Source organism: Saccostrea cucullata, unplaced genomic scaffold, assembly GCF_032062105.1.
Source record: "Saccostrea cucullata isolate Sc308-1 unplaced genomic scaffold, CSIRO_AGI_Scuc_v1 ctg2117, whole genome shotgun sequence".
NCBI classification, from domain to species: domain Eukaryota; kingdom Metazoa; phylum Mollusca; class Bivalvia; order Ostreida; family Ostreidae; genus Saccostrea; species Saccostrea cuccullata.
In genome coordinates this window covers 21,027-44,752 of record NW_026936285.1, presented here as the reverse complement: position 1 = coordinate 44,752, position 23,726 = coordinate 21,027, and the positions used below count along the sequence as shown (strand labels likewise).

General features: G+C 35.7%; 2 protein-coding genes across 12 annotated transcripts in view; one reads left to right on the top strand and one right to left on the bottom strand.

Moving 5' to 3' along the window:
• LOC134245219 (band 4.1-like protein 3) overlaps nt 1–23,726 on the bottom strand; it is a 39,686-nt gene that overhangs the window by 1,991 nt on the left and 13,969 nt on the right. For 3 of the 9 annotated variants that reach the window (XM_062727486.1, XM_062727491.1, XM_062727489.1), the window contains 19 exons: nt 10,640–10,771; nt 10,099–10,203; nt 9,642–9,684; nt 9,298–9,373; nt 8,949–8,993; nt 8,644–8,823; nt 8,075–8,162; nt 7,630–7,782; nt 7,424–7,518; nt 6,978–7,177; nt 6,470–6,660; nt 6,038–6,280; nt 5,727–5,789; nt 5,224–5,517; nt 2,880–4,283; nt 2,740–2,784; nt 1,917–1,982; nt 549–644; nt 120–281 (listed from right to left, as the gene is read on the bottom strand). In XM_062727486.1, the coding sequence (XP_062583470.1) occupies nt 120–281; nt 549–644; nt 1,917–1,982; nt 2,740–2,784; nt 2,880–4,283; nt 5,224–5,517; nt 5,727–5,789; nt 6,038–6,280; nt 6,470–6,660; nt 6,978–7,177; nt 7,424–7,518; nt 7,630–7,782; nt 8,075–8,162; nt 8,644–8,823; nt 8,949–8,993; nt 9,298–9,373; nt 9,642–9,684; nt 10,099–10,203; nt 10,640–10,771 (3,681 nt within the window). Of the gene's footprint in view, nt 1–119; nt 282–548; nt 645–1,144; nt 1,371–1,916; nt 1,983–2,739; nt 2,785–2,879; nt 4,284–5,223; nt 5,518–5,726; nt 5,790–6,037; nt 6,281–6,469; nt 6,661–6,977; nt 7,178–7,423; nt 7,519–7,629; nt 7,783–8,074; nt 8,163–8,315; nt 8,342–8,643; nt 8,824–8,948; nt 8,994–9,297; nt 9,374–9,641; nt 9,685–10,098; nt 10,204–10,639; nt 10,772–11,571; nt 11,668–15,213; nt 15,474–15,501; nt 15,651–23,726 lie in introns of those variants that run through there. The other 6 variants (XM_062727487.1, XM_062727490.1, XM_062727488.1 and 3 more) reach the window with 6 other exon arrangements.
• Nucleotides 11,687–22,368, top strand: LOC134245221 (uncharacterized). 3 transcript variants are annotated; one of them, XM_062727496.1, is made up of 3 exons: nt 11,687–11,916; nt 14,812–14,894; nt 20,504–22,367. In XM_062727496.1, the coding sequence occupies exon 3, from the start codon at nt 20,573–20,575 to the stop codon at nt 22,007–22,009; it is 1,437 nt and encodes a 478-aa protein (XP_062583480.1). In that variant the 5' UTR covers nt 11,687–11,916; nt 14,812–14,894; nt 20,504–20,572; the 3' UTR covers nt 22,010–22,367. The 3 variants fall into 3 exon arrangements, with proteins under 3 accessions (XP_062583480.1, XP_062583479.1, XP_062583481.1); XM_062727495.1 differs by having other exon boundaries at nt 11,687–11,976; XM_062727497.1 differs by lacking the exons at nt 11,687–11,916; nt 14,812–14,894 and adding an exon at nt 19,055–19,159 and having other exon boundaries at nt 20,504–22,368.

Genomic DNA, 23,726 nt, shown 5'->3' with positions numbered 1-23,726 from the left:
AACCACCAGTAGGATGTATACACATATCATATATACACAGCATGGACATACCCAGTACATCAGTGAACCAGTCTCAGTGCTTTACATAATCTGTCCATGCAGTCTCACACACTACTTACCATGTCTGACAGGCTATCGTCTGTGCTGTTCCTGTACTTCTTAGGGGCCACAGGCGGGGGCTTCTTCTTCCCTAGAGTTCCCTCCCCTTCCCCATCAGATGTGGATCCCACGGGTTCAAAGAAAGGCATCAGGTGGTCTCCCTTCTGGCGGTCACGCACCTCCTAATCATAATAAATTAGTAAATGTATATAATCCAACTATAAATTACATTTACAACTTACTTTCCATGTTTCAGCCATTCACAAATTGAGTTTATCTTGCATTATACCTCATTTTCTAAACAATTTTTATTATGATCATCATGATATTGTAAATGAAGATCCTTTTTAGTATAGAAATTCTTAGAAAACTTAGATTTAAAGCCAGACTGTGTCTTTTCTTTATAACTATACAGTCAGTGTTAATCTTGTACTATCTTATCTACTTACGGTGGTGGGAGGGGTGACAGCAATAAACTGCATTTTCCTGTCTATGGACTTGTCGCTGTAGTCCGGGTGAGTTCCGTCCAATCCCAGACCACCCTGTTGTAACGACAAAACACATGACATTCAGAACGGGCTCAACAACAAGTCACAAAGCTCAGAAAGATAAAAATCATCAATAGAATAAAATTACATGTAAAGCAACAGAATCGCACATGCTGTGAAAGCAAGACTGAGATATCCTGTAAAGTTTCATAGTTAGTCAACTAAATACAGTTTCATTATAATACTTTGCTATCTGTCATATAAAATTGTGGTTTATATTAGGACTATATTGTATAGTTTTACAAATTCTGTTATTTCCTGTTTACAGTTTACCTGATAAGATTAAACTGATAATCATTGTAAAATAATTGGCTATAAAGCAGATAAGCAACTTAGAAACAACTAATGTTCCATGTAAATTCTGTACCAATTTACAAAACCTTGCAAAAATTAAGTCTTACAAATAACTTATTGTAACAATTCAAATACAAGAAAAATGAATTTATACATATCTTTTTCATAACCATAAAACATTCAAAGCAAAACATTCGGAAAAAAAAAAAATAAATACAGACATCTGACACATACATTGTAAAAGTAGAAAAAATATGAATGAAATATAGAGGAGAAATGAGGCCATGAAAGGAAGAGAGGGACATGCAATCAGCCAATCGCTGGTAGTCAAACCTCATCCAGGTCATCGTCGAGAATGGCATGATGGGATACGTCTTCATCAGAAGAAGAGGATGAAGGTGAGGAGGTGGTAGCTGGGGGCTCCTCGGGCTGAAGTAAAGGACGATCCTTAATTTGGTGGTTAATTAGTATCAATGATTAATTACGATGAAATTCTACCAAATGTTAAAGCAGTCATACAACATAAAACAAAATGCAAATTATCATCAACAAACAGTTACACCTTTACTTTAGGGTGTTTACATTGTTTAGAAACTAAAAATGAGCTGTTCAACATTTTTTTTTTACAAATCAACAAAAGAAAAAACTGAGTGCCAATTTAGGAATGTGAATCATTTTGCTATTGGATGCAGGTTACCTTCAATTCTAAAGCCCCCATATAAGACTTTAGAGGTATAACTATCAAGTAAAACAGAGCAGCTACTAATGTTATATGTTTCTACTAACAATGCCACAAGTGACAATAAATCTCCTATAACACATCTCTGATGCTTAGTAGTACATGTACATGTAAACTTTGGTGACATATCCCATTCTTGGTGGTCAATATGAACTGAGATGACACCTCTGTGTACTAAGGGACTCTCAATTAACAGTTATGCTTTGATAAGTCCATGCTGTAACATGCTAGCTGACCTTAGCTTTTCGGTCCTTTAACTCATTCATCCCGGGCAGTGCCCAGCCCATCCCCACGCCTCCTTTCTGAAAGGCAAGTCCTCACAAGGTCAACGTCACACACAACAAATAATAGTAATATACTGGTACATGATAAAAGTCATCAATTATAAAGTAACTTTTTACACTTCTCGTTTTGTTCTTTCATACATGTGTAGCATTTTATCATTATAAACATTATATACATTTTTCAGTTCATGCTTCAGCTGTATTGTTGATGTTAATGAAATGGTAGATGGAGGATTCAATCTCCATATGATGATCTGAATATTCTCATGCAGATGAGGACTATTTATTCATATGCAAAATGACAGTTGAGGAGAGAATGTGCAAGTTAGATTAAGGGAAAGACAAGGAAAGAAATAATGTCCAATGACAAGGTGAGAAACGACCAATTCATGGCAAGGAGAGAATATGGATTATAAATTATTGACAACTTTGTGCAACATACCTAGAAACATCAGTAGAATTACTCAAGTACAAGCTTTAACCATTCTAATCTAATTCAATGTCAGTTATGAACAGGAAAGGTTCATGTAATGACACAGCAGACATCAAATGAAACGTGAGAGATCTGTTATATCTGAGGTTCTATATTAGAGGAAATAAAATGCATTTAAGCAGACTCTTACATGATTTCCTATACTACGAGATGAGACAGGATGATCTGTTTGTTAATATGACAGAGCCTACTAACTCAGTACGACAGTGAGAGTTAGCCGTGTTTTAAGTCATGCCGTGAGTGACGTGAGTGACACATGCCCAGCATACAATGAGGGGGCACCTGTCTGGGAGGAGTCTTCACTTCTGGTTCCTCCGGGGGCACCTCCTAAAGTGAACATCAGACATCATTACTTACTTGGTACACATGATAAACTGACATTAATTTCATTAATTTCAGCTGTATACAGCTCTATACAGTACCGGTTCCTGAGTTTCCTTTTGTTCATTCTGCCACGGCTCTGTGGGAAGTTCTATCCTTGCTGCCTCATTCTCATCATCAGACGATTTGTGATGTCTAACAAAACTAAAGCACCCTGTAGTGGACTTTTTCTTGGAGTCTGACTTTTTCTTGGTAAGGGATTTTTTCTTCTTTGATTTTTTGTTTTTCTGGTCCTCTTTTTCCTCCTGTTTTTCCTTCACACCTTCCTCTTTCTTTCTTTCCTTTGTTTTGTCCTCCTGGTCTTTTGATTTATCATCATACACTTCCTGCCCTAACAAACTAGTGTCGGTATTACTCTTTGGTAAAACCTTAATTTTCACACTGACGTCTTTTGAGTGTTCGCCACTCTCTGTTTTTGTCACAGTCTTTGTTTCCTCCACTATCTCCTTTTTTGTCTCTGTTTCCTTCCCTTCCTCCTCAGAAGGAACAGCCTCACTCTTTGTCTGATTCTCCTGTTTTTCTTCCACTTTCTCTTTTGCACTTTTCTTCCTCTTTGCTTCTAATTTTTCCTTTTTCTTTCTCTCTTTTTCTTCCTTTTCCTTCCTTTTTTTCTCTGCTTGATCCTGTTTCTTCTTTTCCTTTTCCTCCTGCTTTTTCCTTTTTTCCTCCTCCTTCTGTCTCTTCTTTTCCTCTTTACTGACGTCCACTGTTTTTTTCTCCTCAGCCTTTGAGGTGTCACCTGTGTCCTCATTGCCTGCCTCCTCATTCGTGAGGATCACACATACTTCGGGAGGCGATTCAGCCTCCTTACATACCTCCTCTGTCCTCTTTGACTTTTCCTCCGACTTATTCTCACCTGATTTATCACTGTTTACTGGAGTAACAACACAGCTTATTATTTCTGTTTTAGAGATCTCTGTGACAGTGCTATCTGACGATGGTTTATCCTTCACTTCAACATTCACCTCGACCTTGTTCTCCTTCACTATGACCTCATCTTTGAGTTCTACTTTAGAACTCTGCTCTCCTTTATTGTGCGTTTCCTCTTTTTGAGTAGCAGACTGAGTGTTGTTTTCTACCACATTGACATTCACTTCCTTAACACAAGCCTTGTCCTCACGTTTACTAGAATCCCCTGCACTCGGGATGTCCTCCTCAATAATAGTGTTTGAGCCCTGACCGTGAGTTGGAGAGGATGGGGTGATGACTTCTTCCTCTATAACTCTAGACCTTCTGTGTTCCAGCATCACCTCTCCCTCATCACTACTGGAGGAAGAAGAGGAGGAACTCTTCCTCTCGTTCCACTTCACTTCACTCACTAACTTAGCGTTCGACTCGATGACGGGTTTAACAGAGTCTGACTCCGCGAACACCTCGTCCTCTATATTCTCCTCAGGAACAAGGCCAGACTTTTGTTTTATGTCTTTTTTCTCACTTTTAATTTCCTGAGGAAATAAAGAGAAATTTCAGTAAAATCATTTTCTTTTTTCTTCAGACAGTCAATAAACACATGCAAAAGAGCAAGGTTTTTCCATCATTTTTTCTCCATGCTATACTTCTCTAGATGAATTATCTCAGCTCATGCAGGAGTTAAAGAGACCTTGACAGTAGACCCTGTATGAATGGAAGGCCTTATTCATGCACAGTCTGGTCTTTGTTTCATTCCTGGAATGTTCATCCTTCTTCATGCAAGGGTTATTACAACTGGAGAAAAATGGACTTCCAAAGGCAGACAATGTGTAGACTATACATTGTTAATAACATGCAAAACTGCTTGATAAATTCTGTGCTGAACTGTCAGCTGTTGAAGATACATCATTGCAGGTTAACTTCTGGTGCCCAATCAATCATTCTCTGTTAGAATGTACACATAGTTTCATTCCAAATAGAGATATTAGGGAAAAAAGATTATTACATCACAAGTTTTAACACCACAAAGACACACATGGAGCATAAAACATACATGTACATTTACTCTATACAAAAAATAAAAATCTATTCATTAAAATTTGAACCTTGAGACAATTTTTGGTTACATATTAAGTGCTAAAAAGAAATGTTTGATAAAAGCAACGTGGAACCACTGCATTCATCATGTTCATGCAAAAAATTAAAAATAAGAGATGTAAGCAGCATTCGTAGAGGCAAGCCCACCAGCATTGGGGGGTCCGAGACCACACCAAGGGCTTAAGCTGGGGGGCACCTGTAGATAACATCTGGGTTATGATTATATCATACAGGGTGTACCATAATACTTATACAGGGTGTTCCATAATACTTTATACAGGGTGTACCATAATAACCTCTATAATGTGCTATATCTAACTCTACAAGCATTTCTGGGATTAGAAACCAAGCATGTTGCTTATGATTGTGACTGATAACCTGGTTATATTTGTCTGTGGTTCTGTCTGTTGGTGAGTCCTTGTTGTTTATTTCAGTCTCCGTGGACTTGTGTTTGTCGCCTTTCCCTTTCGATGGCGTTTTCTTTAACATGCCAAACAACCCTCCCCCCTTTTTATGTTCTTTCTTATCCTTAAGCTTGTCATGATGGGCCTTGTCATGTTTAACATGTTCAAGGTCCTCTGCCTCTTTGGGGGCCGTTTTAAGGGCAGTTTCGTCGCCTCCAGGTTTCGGGGCATTCTCATTATTGCCTTCCTTTCCAAGTACAACAGCATCCTGTTTACATTTACAAAAGTGAATAAAGAAACTCAACATTAAAGACAGGTAATGGACATACTCAAAGAAATCAGGAGACCTCTCTTCCTAAGATCCTAATGGGAAAAATGTGCATTTCCTTACAATAGCAAGAACATCAAAATGTAAATAAACAGAACTCTCTATTGTGAATCACACAAAACATGAGTCGCGTGTTAGAAGCTTCTTACCGAATCTAGTCCCATTGTACCAGAGGTTCCATTGATGGCCGTCTCCACAGCATGATGGTCTCCCTAGAAACACAAAGTATTTATTTTAATTTAATTTAACTCACTCTAGTGTTATGCTCACTTATTATATATCGTACTTGCTCAGTTCCAAAACAATGATGCTATGAGAATAATAATTACAAGTGTGAAAAAAAAAAACAAAAGCCATCAAACTGTTAAGTTTAATTTCTTTTAGAACAATCAGATAGAACTATTTATTCCTCCTCACCATTTTTCAGAACAATCAGATAGAAGTATTTTTTCCAGCTCACCATTTTATCGGTCCTGTCCTCTGCATGGTCTTTATGTTTCTTCTTTTCTTTCTCCAGTCTTTTCCGTTCTTTCTCCTCTTCCTTCTTTCTCTGTTCCTCCTCCTTCTTTCTCTGTTTTTCTTCTTCTTTCTCTCTTTTCTCTCTCTCCTTGTCCTCCTTGGATTTCTTGCCCCCGTGAAGCGCCCCACCCCCTTCTAACGTTGCAGCATCCCCGCCCTCCCCAGGCACACCCTCAGTCTTATCCTGTCCAAGAGAAGACAAGTACAATTAGTCCTGGTATCACAATTCATAGATTACAAAATACAAATAACCCTCATATGTATGTTGCAAAATAAATATAAATTTATCATACTTTTTAATTTCTCATTTAAATGCACAACTATAAAACTGCTATCTTTTTTCTGTAAATATATGTATTTGATATAAGCATACATGATTTCCCAGCATTTTATCCCGCCTGTCTTCGGTCGTGTCTGGATGATCGGGGTGGGTTTCCCCGTGCTTCCTGTGACTTTTGTCTCCACGGTCCATTGAACTGTAAGGGGGTGGACCACTGGACATTGTATCCATGTGTCCGGCCAGTTTATCTGTACGGTCGTAGGCATCATTCTGACCGTCCGCATCTAGTGTAACAAAATCAATGGCCTCAAAGTCAACTTCTTACAAATATTTCACCTAAATGATCAGTTATAATAATGGTTTACCATTCCTATTTCAAGTTTGTAGACTCTCATAAAAGGTAAGAATAATTCATATTTTTCAATTTTTTTCCTGTATGATAACTAAATAAGTAACTTAAGTGATCCCATCAACAATTACATTTTAATTAAGACCTTTTCCCTTTGTAGTGCCCCCCTCCCCCTTAAAAAAAAATGAAATTGTTTCCTTTGGACCTCCTAGGTAATTGACTTGCTAGGCCAGAACTAGGTCGGCTACTCACTATGCCTGATGATGTGACCCTCGGCGTCCCTTGGCATACGGAAACTGTTCCCCAGGCCACGTCTCTCGACCTTCACCTTAGGACGGTCTATCAAGTCCTCCTGTTCTCGGATCTGTTTCTGAGTTCGTCCCGAGTACCGGAACCTCGAGTTAAATCGCGGAATCAGGGTCCCTGTACTGTTGTTCTCTGGCTCCTTTAATCTGCCATACAGAAAATATTTAAATATATGGTGAATTCATAGAAGTTGTAAGAGCAATCAACACCACAGTGTTTTGACATGTAACAAACCAACACTAGAATGCAATATCACTGTGTTTGGATGTAATGTTATTCAGAGATATAAATTCTTACTTATACACCTTTATTAGTGTTTATATTTAAATTATAGTAAATATTTTTCATTGAATTTGCTTTGGCAACTATATTTAGTTTGTATTTTAACAAACCTGAAGAAGGTGTGATGTTCTACACAAGTTTTCCATAATCTTTTGGCTAATTTATGTGAATCTAATTTAAAACATAATGTTGTTTCTTGTTCCCCCTGCAACGAAAAGAACATTGATCCTATCAAAACAAATTCACTTTTAATTATCAATAATTCCTTTTCCGTTAAACTGAATTTTATGCAATGATAAAATGAACCAATAATAACCTCAGATGGTCGGATTTTGATGTAGAAGTTGTTTCTTTTATATGTAAGTTTGATGATTTTGGGCCAGACGAATCGGTTAATTCGGAGTTTGTCTCTGTAGAGCTGTATCCCACTAGAACACACCCCCAACATAACCACCTGGTTCTGGGAATCCTGCAATGGTTAAAGGTCAAATCAACACAATGTTTCGGAATTCATTTTCATCACGATCAAATACATATACTGTAAGTTGAGTTGTTTAACATTTTCTCTAAACATATTTATGTATTTTTGGTAAGGTCTACATATTCCACATTTAAAGAAAATCACTTCAAACTTCACTAATCTATTTCTGTGCTATAGTTGCTGTGTTGTACACAGTTATTTACCCTTGCTTACTTATAACAATCCCTCACTAATCTCTTTCTGTGCTATAATGCTGCACTGTACACAGTGAGTTATCTACCTTTGCTTTGTGCAGATCAACACCGTACATGGCAAGTTTCTTTGCATTTTCCAGGAAATTTAATTCTGCCTCCTCAGGAGTCTGTCCCCTGATAACAAAATCAAAACATTAGTTAAGTACACATAATCAAAACAGAACATTACCACTGTTAAGTACACACTGATTCTAAACAATGAAATAACCAACAACTGTAAATATCTAATCAAGTACAACTTATTTATGTATTATAAGTCACAATTACTTGTGTGTTTTGTGTAGTTCGTGTATTTTGTGACAGCTCTGGTCTATATGTATTATTGGTGACACTTAGGCAAAAAAAATTAATTTCTTGGTTCTCAGGTCCTCCCTCATCTCTTCCAAGGGTGCCTCATTGACCCTTTTATTGCTAAATCAATAAAATATAAACACCAAATCACCTCCCTCATCATTTTTTGAGGTTTTATACAATGTAAAAAGCTGCCTCATCATGTTTTGGGGGCAATAAAAAAGAAAAAAAATGCCTCCCTCCCTCATCATATTTCTTGAAAAAAAGGCCTGAGAACCAAGTTATTAACTTTGCATGGCCTTACTTGTGTGTTTTGTGTAGTTCGTGTATCTTTTGTGACAGCTCTGGTGTCTGCTGTGGAGCGAAATCGAAAGCTTTGAGATATTCATCATCAGGTCCATCCTCCTGGGGGTCGTAATCCCCGATCTCAGCTTGTACTGTGTAGGACCCCAGGATAGCGTGGGTCATAAACGAGCAGGGTAATCTACAATGAATAGAATAGAGACATAGCATGGGTCATAAATGAGCAGGGTAACCAATGAATGATCAGAATACAGACTCATTCAGTAAATAACTGTAACAGATTAAAAAATAATAATATTAACTTACTTTCCATTGTAAATATCTGCCCTGATCTGTAAACAAATCTGGTATCTGAAATGAAATTAAAAGATACACAGTTGTATCGAGGATTTCATATAGAGGCTCAACAAAGACAGAGATGATACATCTCTGAAAACTGTAATTTATTTTGATAAATACCAGAGAAAAATTCTAAAATTTAATTAGTGACTGTTTTAACTAGCATAAAATTGGGACATTAAATTTACATAGCTGATGATGTTTCGTTGAAAGTTCAAAAGTCTATGAATACTATACTTTAAGAATATCAAGGAAAGATTAAATACAGTATACTATCCATCATCTATCAGATTAATTCAACAAGTCGCAATCCTACCTTGTTATGTCTTCATGAAGGTGGGAGGGCTCTGGGGGATAAAATTTGACAGCGAACTCAAAAACCCATGTCCCACCTGTAAACAGATAAACAAAGTATGAACATAAAAATTAAAACATTGTGATCCTAAATCATATCAATATAAACTTATATATTACAGAAGACTTTGGTGGAATTTCCTCTTTACCAAAAATGACTGTTTTTCATCAATGTCTTTATGAAGAGTTGTCCTTGTATCTAATTTTATAAGGACAACACAGACTGTGTGACAGGTTTTCATTGATAAAGGCAAGTTCAGTCAGAACAATGAAGAAAACACTTCTAACACACTACCAGGTACTTACTTTTCACCTGCTTTGAAATTTTCTTCTCAAGGTTTAGCCAATACTGTGATTAAAAAAAAAGATTTAAATTAAAACAGAAACATACACTAGTATAACTGTTACATAATATGACAGTGTAAATAAAAACATGAACAAAGGACTGAGTTACAAACTCTTTATCATAAAAATCACAATATCATTTAAACTGCTGCTGTAATTGATCAACAATCCTAAAATAACTGATTAACTCTACATGTAACAACGCATTTCTTTCAAACACTATCTAAATCTTTAAAATGATGCACGTTATTTAGGAAGCATCTTAGTATGCTGATTGATAGTTTAACAAATAGGTTTATGTTCAAATTTACAATTAGTTCATGTTCAAGTTAACAATTAGCCCATGTTCAAGTTAACAATTAGTTCATGTTCAAGTTTACAATTAGTTTATGTCCAGGTTTACAATTAATTCAATTACCTTTACATCTTGAGCACCGGTGTATGTCAGACCAAAATATTCTTTTTCACTTATGTTCAACTTTTTACAAACTTCTTCAAACAATTCACTTCCCTCTGCATTCCTCTACAAATCATAAAAATCATCAGACATATATTCTGAAGGTAACAATCAATTTAAAAGGTAAATTTACTTTTTTTTAAGCAGGTAATATTCCTAATAAGAAAGAGCATCCCAAGCATCTTCCATATTGACTGAAGAAATTTCAAGGTAAGAGTTATTCCTCTTCTCTATACATGTACTTTGCTACACAGGGATTTTTAGACTAGTGTTTTCATGTAACAGGGGGAAAAAAATGAGAATGATTGTTGAGCATTGGTGTTGGAGGGGTGAATATAGAAGTCTGGGGCAAGCTAACTCCCCTGAAATTTGTTTCGGATAAGCATTGCTAAAATCTACATCCTGAGAGCTCTTTTTTTCATTTCACAGATCGACACCTCTTGTGAGTTGTGAAGGTGTCTTAATGACAAAACACAAACAATGCCTTGATTTGATCACTTACATTGATGTCGGTTTCGAAGTCGTTGCCGTCTAGAAGGAGAACGCGACACAGCACCATCTTGTTAGATTTATGCTGTGTCGGTTTTACAACCGCGGTTTTTCTACCCTCCTGATTCACAGAATCCTTTCTATCCTGAAAGAAACAATAAAGTATTAAATATCCTTATTTGCAACATTATGTTAAAAAACACTTCCACATCTTCAAAGGAAATGAGAGAGACAATTCATCAGTCCCCATATTGTGAAGGTCACAGAAATTTTAATAGATCCATTGTTGCTTATTCCATACCTGTTATGTATATCAACATGATCAATGATAATTCATCTTAATAAAACACTATATCACAGCCAATGTTGGAATTATACATACAGAATATGATATTTTTGGCCACACTCTGTGAATTTATTTATAATCACAATTCACCTATAATGAAATCAATCAAAGAACACAAAGTGAAAACACACAGTCACTGACAAGTTAATGACCTGATGACTACTGTAAGAATAACTTAATTGATGGTCAAGGAAATAATTAACAATTTGACATAGAAAAACTCCGTTATCAACACAGCGGGGGTTCAATTGTCACTGTAATAGCCTTTGGGGAGAGGCTGGTTTTCTCTCAGAAGACAGACAACTGACAAATTCCTAAAATTCTAACTTTCGCTTCAAGTACAAAGGTCTAATCAATATATCACCACAGTTTCTTGGTGATTTACAATATTTCCCAAAAAGAAACCGTACAGATATGTGTGTAAACAACGCTTGAAGCACTATGAAAGTGGCCTAATGGCCTACCCCGCCATGCCTCAGCAAATTCAAAATAACATAATTAGGTCAGACTCGTCCTAAAAATAACAGTGCTCAAAATAAAAATCAATAGGTATAATTGTTCTGTATTAGGATATTGAGCATAACCGAATCAAAACCTACCGGAAAAACGAATTAAAAATGCCCCTGAATCTCTCTCCCGTTCAAGCGAGCTTGTAGAAAACTATGACATCACAACCTTCCCAAAATTCCAAGCTTCTGTAAAATAAAGGTGAAGGTCTCCACAGGTGGGGGAAATCCAAAACAGGAAAAGTTTTGAGAGAATTAAACGAATACAATTATCTTTATTACAAACAGAGTGAATACTTTGTGAAAAATAGCATATTTATTTGGCATACTATTTATTTAATCACCATTTTATGCACAAAGATTTTTTGAGACTCATCTTACGAACGACCTAGCTAAGAATATCATGACGTCACAGAGCGGGAACTGTCTTTTCTAAAGGTCTTGGATGAGAGAAATGCCACTCACAATTTGCACTAATCTGAGAAGGTTGTCTGATTGGTGAGTAAAAGCATGTGGAAGAAATTAATATATTGATTTCCACTGTACAAATAAACTAGTTGTGGAGAGGGTTAAAAATAAAATATACTGGTCATATAGGTCCATGCTGCCCATGGCACTCACTTCTAGATTTGTGAATAAATGTTTATGTTGTTCAAATAGAAATTAATCTATTTAGGTTAATTAAACTGTGTCATTGGGAAGGTCACCATACACATCATGCAGCAGCAATGTTGTTAAGAGAGTATATAACTAATTGACAGTGTACCATTCTTTATATTGTTTTAGATGAGTGAGGTGTGATATATTATATCAATGTAATTTTTTTGGTTAGAAAAAACTGCAAAACTGCAGCTCTCTGCTTGAGAAAATTCTGATAGATAAAACAGAGGTACAAGTCTACGCTTTTTATCTAGATATTCTCATAATCAACTAATTACTTTAGTTTAGACTTTAAGACCATTTTGATTAAGAAATCAATTTATTATCTTTTACTGTGCATGTAAGTAGATATTAAATACACATGATATTTGGAAGTAATAGTTACAAACCTCAATGTAAGTCATTTTATAAACATCCCAACATATAATGCTATTATTTCTCTACTGTTTGGTGACACTTGTTTTACAGGAAAAACATGTGTTACATAATGTTATCATTGTGCAGGTGCCTCAGGGGAGACAATCATCACTTACAGGTAGAGACAGCATTACCTCCCCTGAGGTGAGAATGACACGAGGAAGCTAGCACACCAAGGTGTTCTTAGAAATCAGAGTGATAAATGTCTTACATTGATAACATATTGTGTGCTACTTGATTTCTCTTTTGTCAGACAATTAACAGGTCATTATAGTTTTATACACTATACAGTAAATTGGAGTAAAATGTGTTGGAAAATCTGGTGCCTTCTTTCCACATTTATACAAGCAGTGAATCTGTTTTATTTTCTTTCAAAGTTTTGAAGTTTTATGTACATAAATTAATTATTTCTTCATTTGTATGCCTAAAAAAATCTTTAACAATCATCATTTTATTGTTTAAAATTTAAATGTTAATGAATTTGTTTTACTTCGATCTACGAGTTTGACATTGTTATCTAATTTAGAATCATTGATATAACACTTACGGTGATTAATGAACATTAATTACTATAAGCCTACTATCAGGAAAGATTGACTATTGACTAAACAATGATCAAAAAATTGAGTCATTGAATTTACGAAGGTCTAAAGTCTTGTTTCTAGTGCAATGTGGAAAAAGGATTTTATATCAGTAATGTTAAAAAGTCTGAATGGAAGAGAGTTATTTTTAACCTCCTTAGATCCTGGTATATGATTCATGGCAGATATAAATTAGATTCTATGATGTTTGTTTTAAGTAGGCAGGGAACCACACAAAACTACACAAAATTCAGAAACAGAAGTCGGCAATAAAAACGGCATCTGGGAAGCCCTTAATTCAGATAAAACTGACAAATAATGAAATCCTTGTGAATTGAATAACTAGAATTCCTGACAGTGTCAGAGTAGGCGTGTCTTCTCAGGTAACACCATTAAAGTGGTCATATTACAGGTGACATAAATACAGACACCTGATTTCAACACCTTACTGTGACCTGATGAGCCCTTGGTCACTGAAGCAGAGCTGAGAGTACTACAAGAATCTGTAGTAGCTCTGGCCATCACATCTGGTTTGTGTAATCTGTCTATTGACTCTGTAGCTGTGTACATTAGTTTATGGGGGTGGTGTATTGATATGAACTCTGAGATCTCTGGTGATTGATGGAGGGCATCCATCTGTCTGTAGCCTTTATCAAGATAAAGATGGATGCAGCCCTTTAATGTCAGGAAACTCAACTCACAGGGATAATGGCCACATTCAGTAAAGTTAGATCTAACTACAACCAACAAAGTATCTTACCAAGACTAGGGGAAATAAAAAGCATAAAACATTTCAACAAAGCACGGAAAAAACATTGCTAAATGCATATCCTGTGTTTTGATGATAGGACAATTTTACATAAAGTTAACCTGAAAACTATTTCTAAATAACTCATTTCAGTGCTATATTACACATCGTTAACCGGTAAACTATTTGTAAATAACTCTGATCTATATTTAATCTGTGTAGAGTTACACAGAGACTGTGATTATGTAGTATCAGAGGCGTATTATACCAGATGAGAGTTAACTTGTATCACAGATTTATATAACTGATATCATGAATTCCACAGAAGCTGGGTTTATTATATAAATGGGTTCATATGCAGGTACATGGATCAGTGATTCAGTTGTATTTTGTCACTGTGCTTAATGTGTTGAAAGTAAACTGGTAACAGATATAGCAGCATATTGAATAGATACCTGCTAATTGTTCTCACAGATCAATCGTATATACATGCTTTCATCAGACATACTGATATCATGGATATAGAAATCTTTTATCATGTTTATCAGGAGTTGATCTCCGAGATTCAGGGTTCATTTAAACTTCAAAGCCTAGAGATTTATAATTATTGGTGCTCCAGGGCCAGAGATTTGTAATAATAAGTGCTCCAGTGCATATAAAAAGGAACATAAAACAAACATCCAACTTTGAAAATTAAAAATACAGGTTTACAGGGAATTCAAAATTATATCCCTAATTCCTTTTTTTTTTTTTTTTGGAGTTTTTAATATGCAACAAAATTATATAATTTGAATTCCTTTAGGCTTTTCCTTTGTGAATGTGATCAGGCAGCAGAATTGGTCTTCAGTTGATTCATCATTAGAAATACCACTACAAAACACCAAAGTCCAAAACCTTTGCATATTTAATTATTTTTATATTTTGCAGAATGTGTGGGACGGACAAACCTGTTTTGTCAGGGACTTGTCTACCTGTGTGAAAACAAAAGCAGAGGGTCCAGAATTCTACAGGTATTCTACACCTTTATACACCTGCATGGTAACAACTTCTGACCAAGTACTATGTTATTGACACATTAATGACTAGAAAAGGATAAGACCAACACAATGCTTTGTCTCAGAAAATGCCCAGTAGATACATGTGTACACATTAAAGCATTAAACTATAGTTTAAGTAGGGAATGATGAATCATCAGAATAAACAGATAAAATAAGGCAAGATGGAGCTGTGAAGATTTAAGAACATTCAGCATACAATCAGAAGTGAAAAACTTAACTGAGAGAGTAAAAATAGAAATCTGAATGTCGGAGAAATCGTAAACCGGCTTACCTTACTGTCCCCACAACTCCAGACACGCGGAATCAATAGATCATACGTAAAACATATTTATCTGGAGCAGCAGTGACTCCGCTACCATAGCACGCTTATAGACGGGGAGATCTAACTGCTGGGGTGATACAGACCCACAGATACAAGATATTATTATGAATAAATACTAGTAGTACATATACAAATGTACTTAGGAAATTAATCCAGAAATCGCACAAATATACTCATTTTATAATTATCAGCAACAGAAACTTGGTGGATGTAAATACTGTAGTTAATTAAGATCACCTCAGACATCGGAGTCAAAGAATCAAAACAAAGCTGATATTTCCCCCGACATCTGAGTTATACGGAATCAATACACACTCTGTATACTCAAGATGATAGGGAAGACTCTCTATAGAAGACACTCCGTAGCTCACACTTTGTCTTGTGGGTGAGTCACAGCAGTGTTTACTTCTGATGAAGGAAGAAAAATCCTAATTTGCATGTTATTTGAATTGCATAGCATGTTTTTTATGAAGTGCATGCAGCGAGATTTATTGTGGGATAAGACTTGTTTGCTGGTTAGGCATCTGACAAGTTGTTTTCTCCTAAAATAAGATGGATTACGTGAAATTAGAAAATAATAGTGTAGTTGTAATAATTCTGTGGAGGTAATCAATACTGTTTAAACAAAACACTTGTAAGGAAAACGATAAGGTGATGAAAACTGACAAAGCTCCCTTTCTGCGTAGTAAGTCTGGCGTAAGATTAGAGAGGGTGTAGATTTTGTCAATTTTCTGCCCCCCTGATTTCTGGGGGCCTCAGATCCCTGTGATTAATGTCTCCAGGTAACAAAAAAAATACAACCTGAATGTCACCCAATACCTTTTAGATGCCAACTGTAAAAATAGACAAGTTTACAACTATATAATTGGCAGTTAAAGATTTAAATGTTGCTAAAATGTCTTCATCGTCTAAAGAAATCTTTTTAGATAATTAGAAGCATATGGGTTATCAGATTTCAGCAGTTTGAAGCACACATTTGCAGTCTTTGTACACCTGTAGAATGCATGTGTAGGCGTCTGTGAGTAAGACCTGATAAGAGTGACATCATAAATATGCAAGTTATAAATATCTCAAATCCATACTTAAAAAAAATAAATTTGAGGGTCCCACACTGCATGTCTCCAGAAATATTTTGCCAATAAAAATTGACAGCATTTTAAACCTGTTTTAGTAAAGGGTGTGGGTGTTTATACAATTGAAATGGACCTCCCTTTTTAGCTCTTTGTTATCTTATAAATTCTCAAGAAATGGAGAACACTGATATAAATGTAGAAGTAATGCAGCTGATATCTGTTAAGAGGCCGGGAAGGCTCTTGTTAACACAACAGTCTAAACCGCATCACTCACATTTAAAGTAATCTTTACATAGAAAACATGTCAAAATATTTAAGTCTTACACATGATGTGTGCCACATAAAGAATTGAGGGGGTTTCTAAGCACTGATGTGTTAGGTATGCTTGGTGAATTTGTTAGAAGAGTAAATAATATGTTGGCTGATGTGTAAGGTATGCTTTGTGAGTTTGTTAGAAGAGTAAATAAAGATGTTAGCTGATGTCTACATCTGTATAGACAGGAGGCTGTGACATTTGTCATATAATGTGTGTCTGTGTGTGATAATCCAAGAATGTCTTCATAAAGGAGACACTGGTCTGACCATCAGTCACCATTATATGGCTCTAAAATCTAATTGTCAGCAACTGACACAATACTGGAATCAAACATGTCAGCAACTGACAGTACATGTATATTGGAATCCATCTGTAAGCAACTGATAAATTAACGGAATTTAAGCAATTGACAAAATACTGGAATCTAACTGACAAAATACTGGAATCTAACTGTCAGCAACTGACAATATATTGGCATCCAACTGTCAGCAACTGACATTATATTGGAATCTGTCAACAACTGATAAAATACTGACATAGATCTAATAGTCAACAGATGACATAATACTGGAACTGTCATCAACTTTAAAAAGAAAACTGGAATTTAACTGTCAGCAAGTTGCTGATTGCTAGAATGACACCATGAAGAATGAAACTGTCAGCAACTTACAGTACTCTAGACACTAAGAATGAAACTGTCAGCAACTAACAGTACTCTAGACACTAAGAATGAAACTGTCAGCAACTAACAGTACTGTAGAATTAAATCGCCAACATTTACTTACAAAACATCTGAACCTATTTGTCAACAACTTACAGAACAGGAATTTAACTCTAAATGACTAACAGTTCTCTAGAATTAAATCATCAACATTTACTTACAAAACATTTGAACCGAACTCTCAACAACTTACAGTACATGTATACTAGAATTAAATTGCAAACAACCTAGTACAGAAACTCACATCTAACATTCAGAAAGTTAGAAACTCAAATCCAGCAGTCAAAAACTTACTAAAACTCCAATCTATTTGTCAAAAACCTTCAAAATACTAAATTTAACTGTCAACAACTTACAGATTACCAAAATTGTCAAAGCACTAGTGTTATTTTTTGAAGTGTAATTGACATGGAATGATAAACTAATCTTCATTAGATGAAATTTTGAAAATTGCAGGTGATCTGATGAGAGAGAAAGAAAGTTGTAAAAATGTGATAGGACTTAGAAGCTGCAAATAGGAAAAAACAAAACAAAAAAGGCACATTAAAACAAAATGAGCTCAGATGAAAATACACATATACAGGAAATTACATGCCAAACTGAAAATGAAATTTGGGAGGCTGGAATCTTTCATACTTATAAGAACAAGGGACTTATTAATGCTATTTACTTTTACAATGTCAAGATATTTGGCATAACTTGTGTAAAAGACCACCATAATCTGAAACGCTGGTATTTTGAGTTCTCTGAAAATCAACATGGACGTTATGTCACACTGGACTGTGAAAATCTTTTATCTTATAAAAGTCTTCGGAATCGGCAAAAACAACGCCTTGAAAACAAGCTAGATCCACCTGGCAAGATCATCCATTATGAAGACCCCAAGAATCCAAGGTCATATTATAAACTTCTGAAGAACTGTTTGTATGGCATTGCTCATATTAAAACAAAAAAGTTTTATTTTAAACCTAATCCTAAAAAATCAATGGGATTTGTAGCTGAAAGTTTCAGGAAGCATGAAATTAAGTCCTGTGTTCAAGAGATAATGTGGAGTGAAGGAATACAACAATACATACACCAATCAATCACTGAAGCCATTGATGGAATTGAGTGATGAGGATGCCAAAGAGGACCACACTGGAATTGAATACATGATTAATGACAGAAGGTGCCAAACTGCCTCCAACAAAACAAAAGAAATCAGCAAGAGACTGGATCCAACCCTGTCTCCTCAGCCATTGACAACCACACCTTTTCCAGTAGATGACCCTCCAGTTACAGTGACTCCACCTGCACCCCATTTGTGTGATACCCAAGAGAAATGGGATTCCCCACAGCAGTCTAAGATCCCTACCGACAGACATGCACCACCTCAATCATTCAATCGTCGTTGTAAAAAGAAGTCAAAATTGAAGAAGTCGTCTGGCAGTTCCTCTTCACAAGAGCTTATAGCACTGTGTACAGAAAGCAACAACCAGTTCCAAGGTATTAATGTTAAAACTGAGGAATTAGATCCTAATAATTACCCAGACAGCAACCAGTAGCAAGGTGGTAATGTCAAAAACTTAGAATTAGATCCTGAGGTTACCTCTCGGATGTCAGATGGTGGATATGTCCCCACAATGTCACCTGAGAACCACCGTGGATGTTCACCATGGAAGTTTGACCGGAAGGCAGACTGGCTGAGCTTCTCCCACCAGGAGCTAAAGACATCTGCATTGAGGGAATCAAGAGTAACAAAGACGAACAGATCCTCCTAAAGATTGACTTCAGAGTTGGACAATAGTGATGATGATTAGTGTTTTCAGTGTATAAACAGAGTTGAACCATTCCTTTGTTTGTGCATATATAACTTTTAAAAAAAGTATTTAATAAATGTTTCTTCAACCCTGTTTATTTAATTTAATAGAGAAACTATGAATTTTAATAAAAAGTAGTTCCTTTTTGAAAGCCTTTTTTTGGCCCCATCATGAACGTGGCTTATAAACCCTGAGGAGGGTATTCATATCTAATTTACATATTTCTAGTTTTCACGTAGTATACAACATGCATACCAGGAGATAGGAGTATTTTACCCTATCTTTGGACTTTCAGTTGGGCGTGACTTTCTCGGTGCTATGTAATGGAGAATAATAGTAGATTCTCATTGGTTACAAAATTAATAACAAAGGAACTTTAATTGTTGTTGATAACGATCAGACGACTTATGCCCCACCTCTGTGCAGTGAGAGAACTTTTAATTGGCTATTTACTACACCAGTTGACATTCGGCCGCATTTCTATCATATGTATATTTCAACAGTGAAGGGAAGCTGTGTAAATTTCAGAAGCTAATTAGGTAATGTCGAGAATGCCACGCCTTACTGAAAGTCCAAACTAAGCGTGTAATTCTTCTAAAAGGATTTTGTTTTGAAGTCTGGAGTTTTATCCAACTCAATACAAATTACCAGGAGGTCTTGTATCCAGAAAGTCTTAATATGTCTATGACATTGTCAGCTCGTTTTTTGATATAAAGACTGGACACTACAGTATTGTTAAGACAACAGACTTTAAACAACAATCAGTCAGGATTAGGGCTGGGCAATAATATCGATATTTCAATATATTGCAATACAATGACAAAAAATATCGTATCGCAATACGATTTTGTAATATCGATATATTGGCAATATGCTTAGATTAAGGAATTTTGTCATTAAATATGAAAATGGACTTTAAAAAGTTTGTTATTAAACCAAACAGTAAGTCAGAAGTTGTTTTTGGGAACATTTCAGAGCATAACTTAAATAATTTCAACAAGATTTTTATTCTGTGTTGGTTACTTATCATAGTTATGTACATTCTGCATGTAAATTAAAGTAAATATAGTAAGAAAATGTCATTTTTATTACATTGAAAATTTTGCAATACATATCGCAATACAGTTAAAAATATCTCAATATATCGCAATACGAAATCTCAGGCCAATACCCAGCCCTAGTCAGGATATAAACATACCTATAGAATCCAGACTGTTAGTTGTTCAATTTCAAAAATATTCTCCTTGTAAAAGATTACAGCTATTGTGATTCATGAAACACTAGAAAACTAGTATTTTAACACGTGTATATCTAATGATGGTATTTGCAGATGATGTGATGAGAGGGAATGCAGTTTACTGAAGAATACAAGAAAAGTGGAACTTACTTTTGAAGCAAAATGAATTTACCCCCCAACATACTGAATGCTGTACAAGTTTGGGACTCTTGGGCTGAGTCAAGAAAGAGGAACGCGGATGACCCAGTGATTCCACTGTGTAAAGATCTCCAGACAATCGGGCCTCAGCAATTCAGCACTATAATATCTAAGTTTGTGATGGAAGTGAAAGTGAAAAAAAAACCACTCTCAAAATATATTACCAGAATCCTTTCAAATATCCAGCAATATCTCGACAAGCAAGAAAATAGTAATGCTTTATTTGGTAATTATGAGCTGTTTAATAGCAGAGTGAAAGAGATCATAGCACAAAGAATTGCTATTAAATATAACTTTTTATCTGAAAGCACGGAAAAGCAGTTGTGGCATGATGCTGTTATGGATCACAAATCTAATGGAGGACTCAGCTACGCAATTTTCTTTTACAATGTTAAGATATTTGGCATCACTTCTGCAAGGGATCATCAAAATCTGAAACCTCATTTCTTCACATTCTCTGAAAATGCACATGGACAATATGTCTGGCTGAATTGCACTATGCTTTCATCTTATGAAACTATTACGTCCCTGACAAATAAGGGCAACACACCCTGTAAGATCATTCATTATGAAGATCCAGAAAATCCAAGGTCATATTACAAACTCCTGAAGAGGTACTTGGATGCCATAGCTAAAAATGATAAAAGTAATTTCTACTTCAAACCATGTTCTAAAAACCGTAATGGATTTACAGATGAGGCTTTTGGAAAGAAAAGTATTGCTTCCTGCATTTGTGAGATGATGAGGACTGCAGGTTATAGAAATCAATACAACAACCAATCACTGAGACCTTTAATGGACTTTGGTGGGAAAGATGCTAAAAGTGTGTGCAATGGATATGAATATATGTGTTTTGCTAGGAGAACATATTACACCCACAGAATACTTAAAGAAATCAGCAAAAAATTGGATCCACCAATGCCCCCCGAGCCCTTAGATCCTGTAGTCACCTTGGCTTCTCTTGCACCCACTTCTACTGAAGAGGACAGGACTGTTCCTCAGCAACATAAAATCCTTAAAAGTAGGCATGCACCACCTAAATCACTAAATCCTCCTCCTCAAAAATGGCTGCGTATTGAGGAGCCATCTTGCACTAATCTTTCTCGGGATCTGGAGGTACCCCCAGTCAAAACGAAAGACCCCAACCAGTCAGGAGGGGTTACTGTAAAGACTGAAGTGTCAGATTACAACAATAACCCAGAAGCCACCTCTCAGGAATGTTTCCTGCTGGATACATCTCCACAATGTCACCTGAGAACCACTGTGGATGTCCATCATGGCAGTTTTAACTTCAGACTGGCTGAGCTTCTCCCACCAGGAGCTAAGGACGTCTGCATCGAGGGGACCAAGAGTGATACAGAGGAACAGATCCTTCTGAACATTGATTTCAGAGTTGGGTGATTGTAGATTCTTTATTCACCAGAAGTCACCGTTGTATGTAAGCAGTGGAATAGCATGTGAACTAAGTTTGTGTACATATAAAAAAAAATGTTTAAAACATAATTTTTCATGAATGTTCCTTCAATCCTTTGTTATTACTTTGATCAAGCAATCAGAATGTACTTCGTATTCATGTAATAATCAAAGTTTTGTATAAGAGAAAAGTCACCTATGACTGTTGGCCCATTTGGCTCATATTTGATTTTTTAAATAAATGTTTTTGTTTTTTTTCTGTCAGCTAATGAATTGAACAGCTGCAATTAATTTTTTTCGGTAAAAGATTTTATGCATGATTATATTTTTTGTAATAGAAAGGAGTTCAATGAAGAAACTATTCACTTTTCTGTAATCAATGTTAGAGCATATGCTTTATTGTCATTAATTTTAGACTTCACTTCATTGTCATTAATAAGAGAGTACATATTGTATACACTTTTTTGTAAATACTTTAAGAGTACACTTATTGTTATTTATTTTGAAAATATCCTTTTTTTATCATTTGTTGGAGACTGCATCTAAGTATAGATAATTTGAAAATATTGTTTTAATATTGTGATTATTCTTTTGTTAGGTAAATTAGAAACTGACACTGCTATTTTTCATGAGTTAGATACTTGAATTTTACTTAATTGTGGAAGACTGAATGATTGTTTGTTCTGTTATGTCCCTCTTTATAATTTTTCATTCATATAAAAATGCCATCACTTACTATTTACTTCACAACTCTAGAGCTAACAGGACTCTAACCACTGCGCCACTCAGGTGACTTAAACACAGTACAAAAATGCCATTTATTGCACATTGCAAATCAACAGCCCATGCATTGCTTAAATTGACTTTTACTTTAAATTTGGGTGAAGGTTGAGAAATAAAAAATGGCATACCTTGCATAATGTTACTTGGTCAATGTATGTGCTTGATTTGTTCAAGTTTTTATTTACACATTTGGTTTAGTTTGGGTAGGTTTTGAAGATTCTAATTTGAAGATAACAAATAGTTTCAAGCTAAAAGTCCATTTAAACCCTGGGTGGAATAAATAATACAAATGTGCATTCTTTTAGCAAACATGGACCTAATGTTAACTTGGTACTATGGAGGAGTTAATGTTTATACTGGTGTTGTTAAAGAAGGTCAACATGATTGGGGAGGTTCTGGTGTTGTTAATGGTCTAACATGAAGTTGTATGATTGGGAGGTTCTGGTGTTGTTAGGTTAAGACTTATGATTGGGAGGTTTGGTGTTGTTAAGACAGACATGATTTAGGAGGTTCTGGTGTTGTTAGGTTAAGACAGACATAATTTGGGAGGTTCTGGTGTTGTTAAGACAGACATGATTGGGGAGGTTCTGGTGTTGTTAAACAGACATGATTGGGGAGGTTCTGGTGTTGTTAACAGACAGAATGATTGGGGGTTCTGGTGTTGTTAGGTTAAGACAGGTGATTGGGGAGGTTCTGGTGTTGTTAGTTCTGGTGTTGTTAAGACAGACATGATTGGGGAGGTTCTGGTGTTGTTAGGTTAAGACTGACATGAAGACTGACATGATTGGGGAGGTTCTGGTGTTGTTAAGACAGACATGATTGGGGAGGTTCTGGTGTTGTAAGGTTAAGACAGACATGATTGGGGAGGTTCTGGTGTTGTTAGGTTAAGACAGACATGATTGGGGAGGTTCTGGTGTTGTTA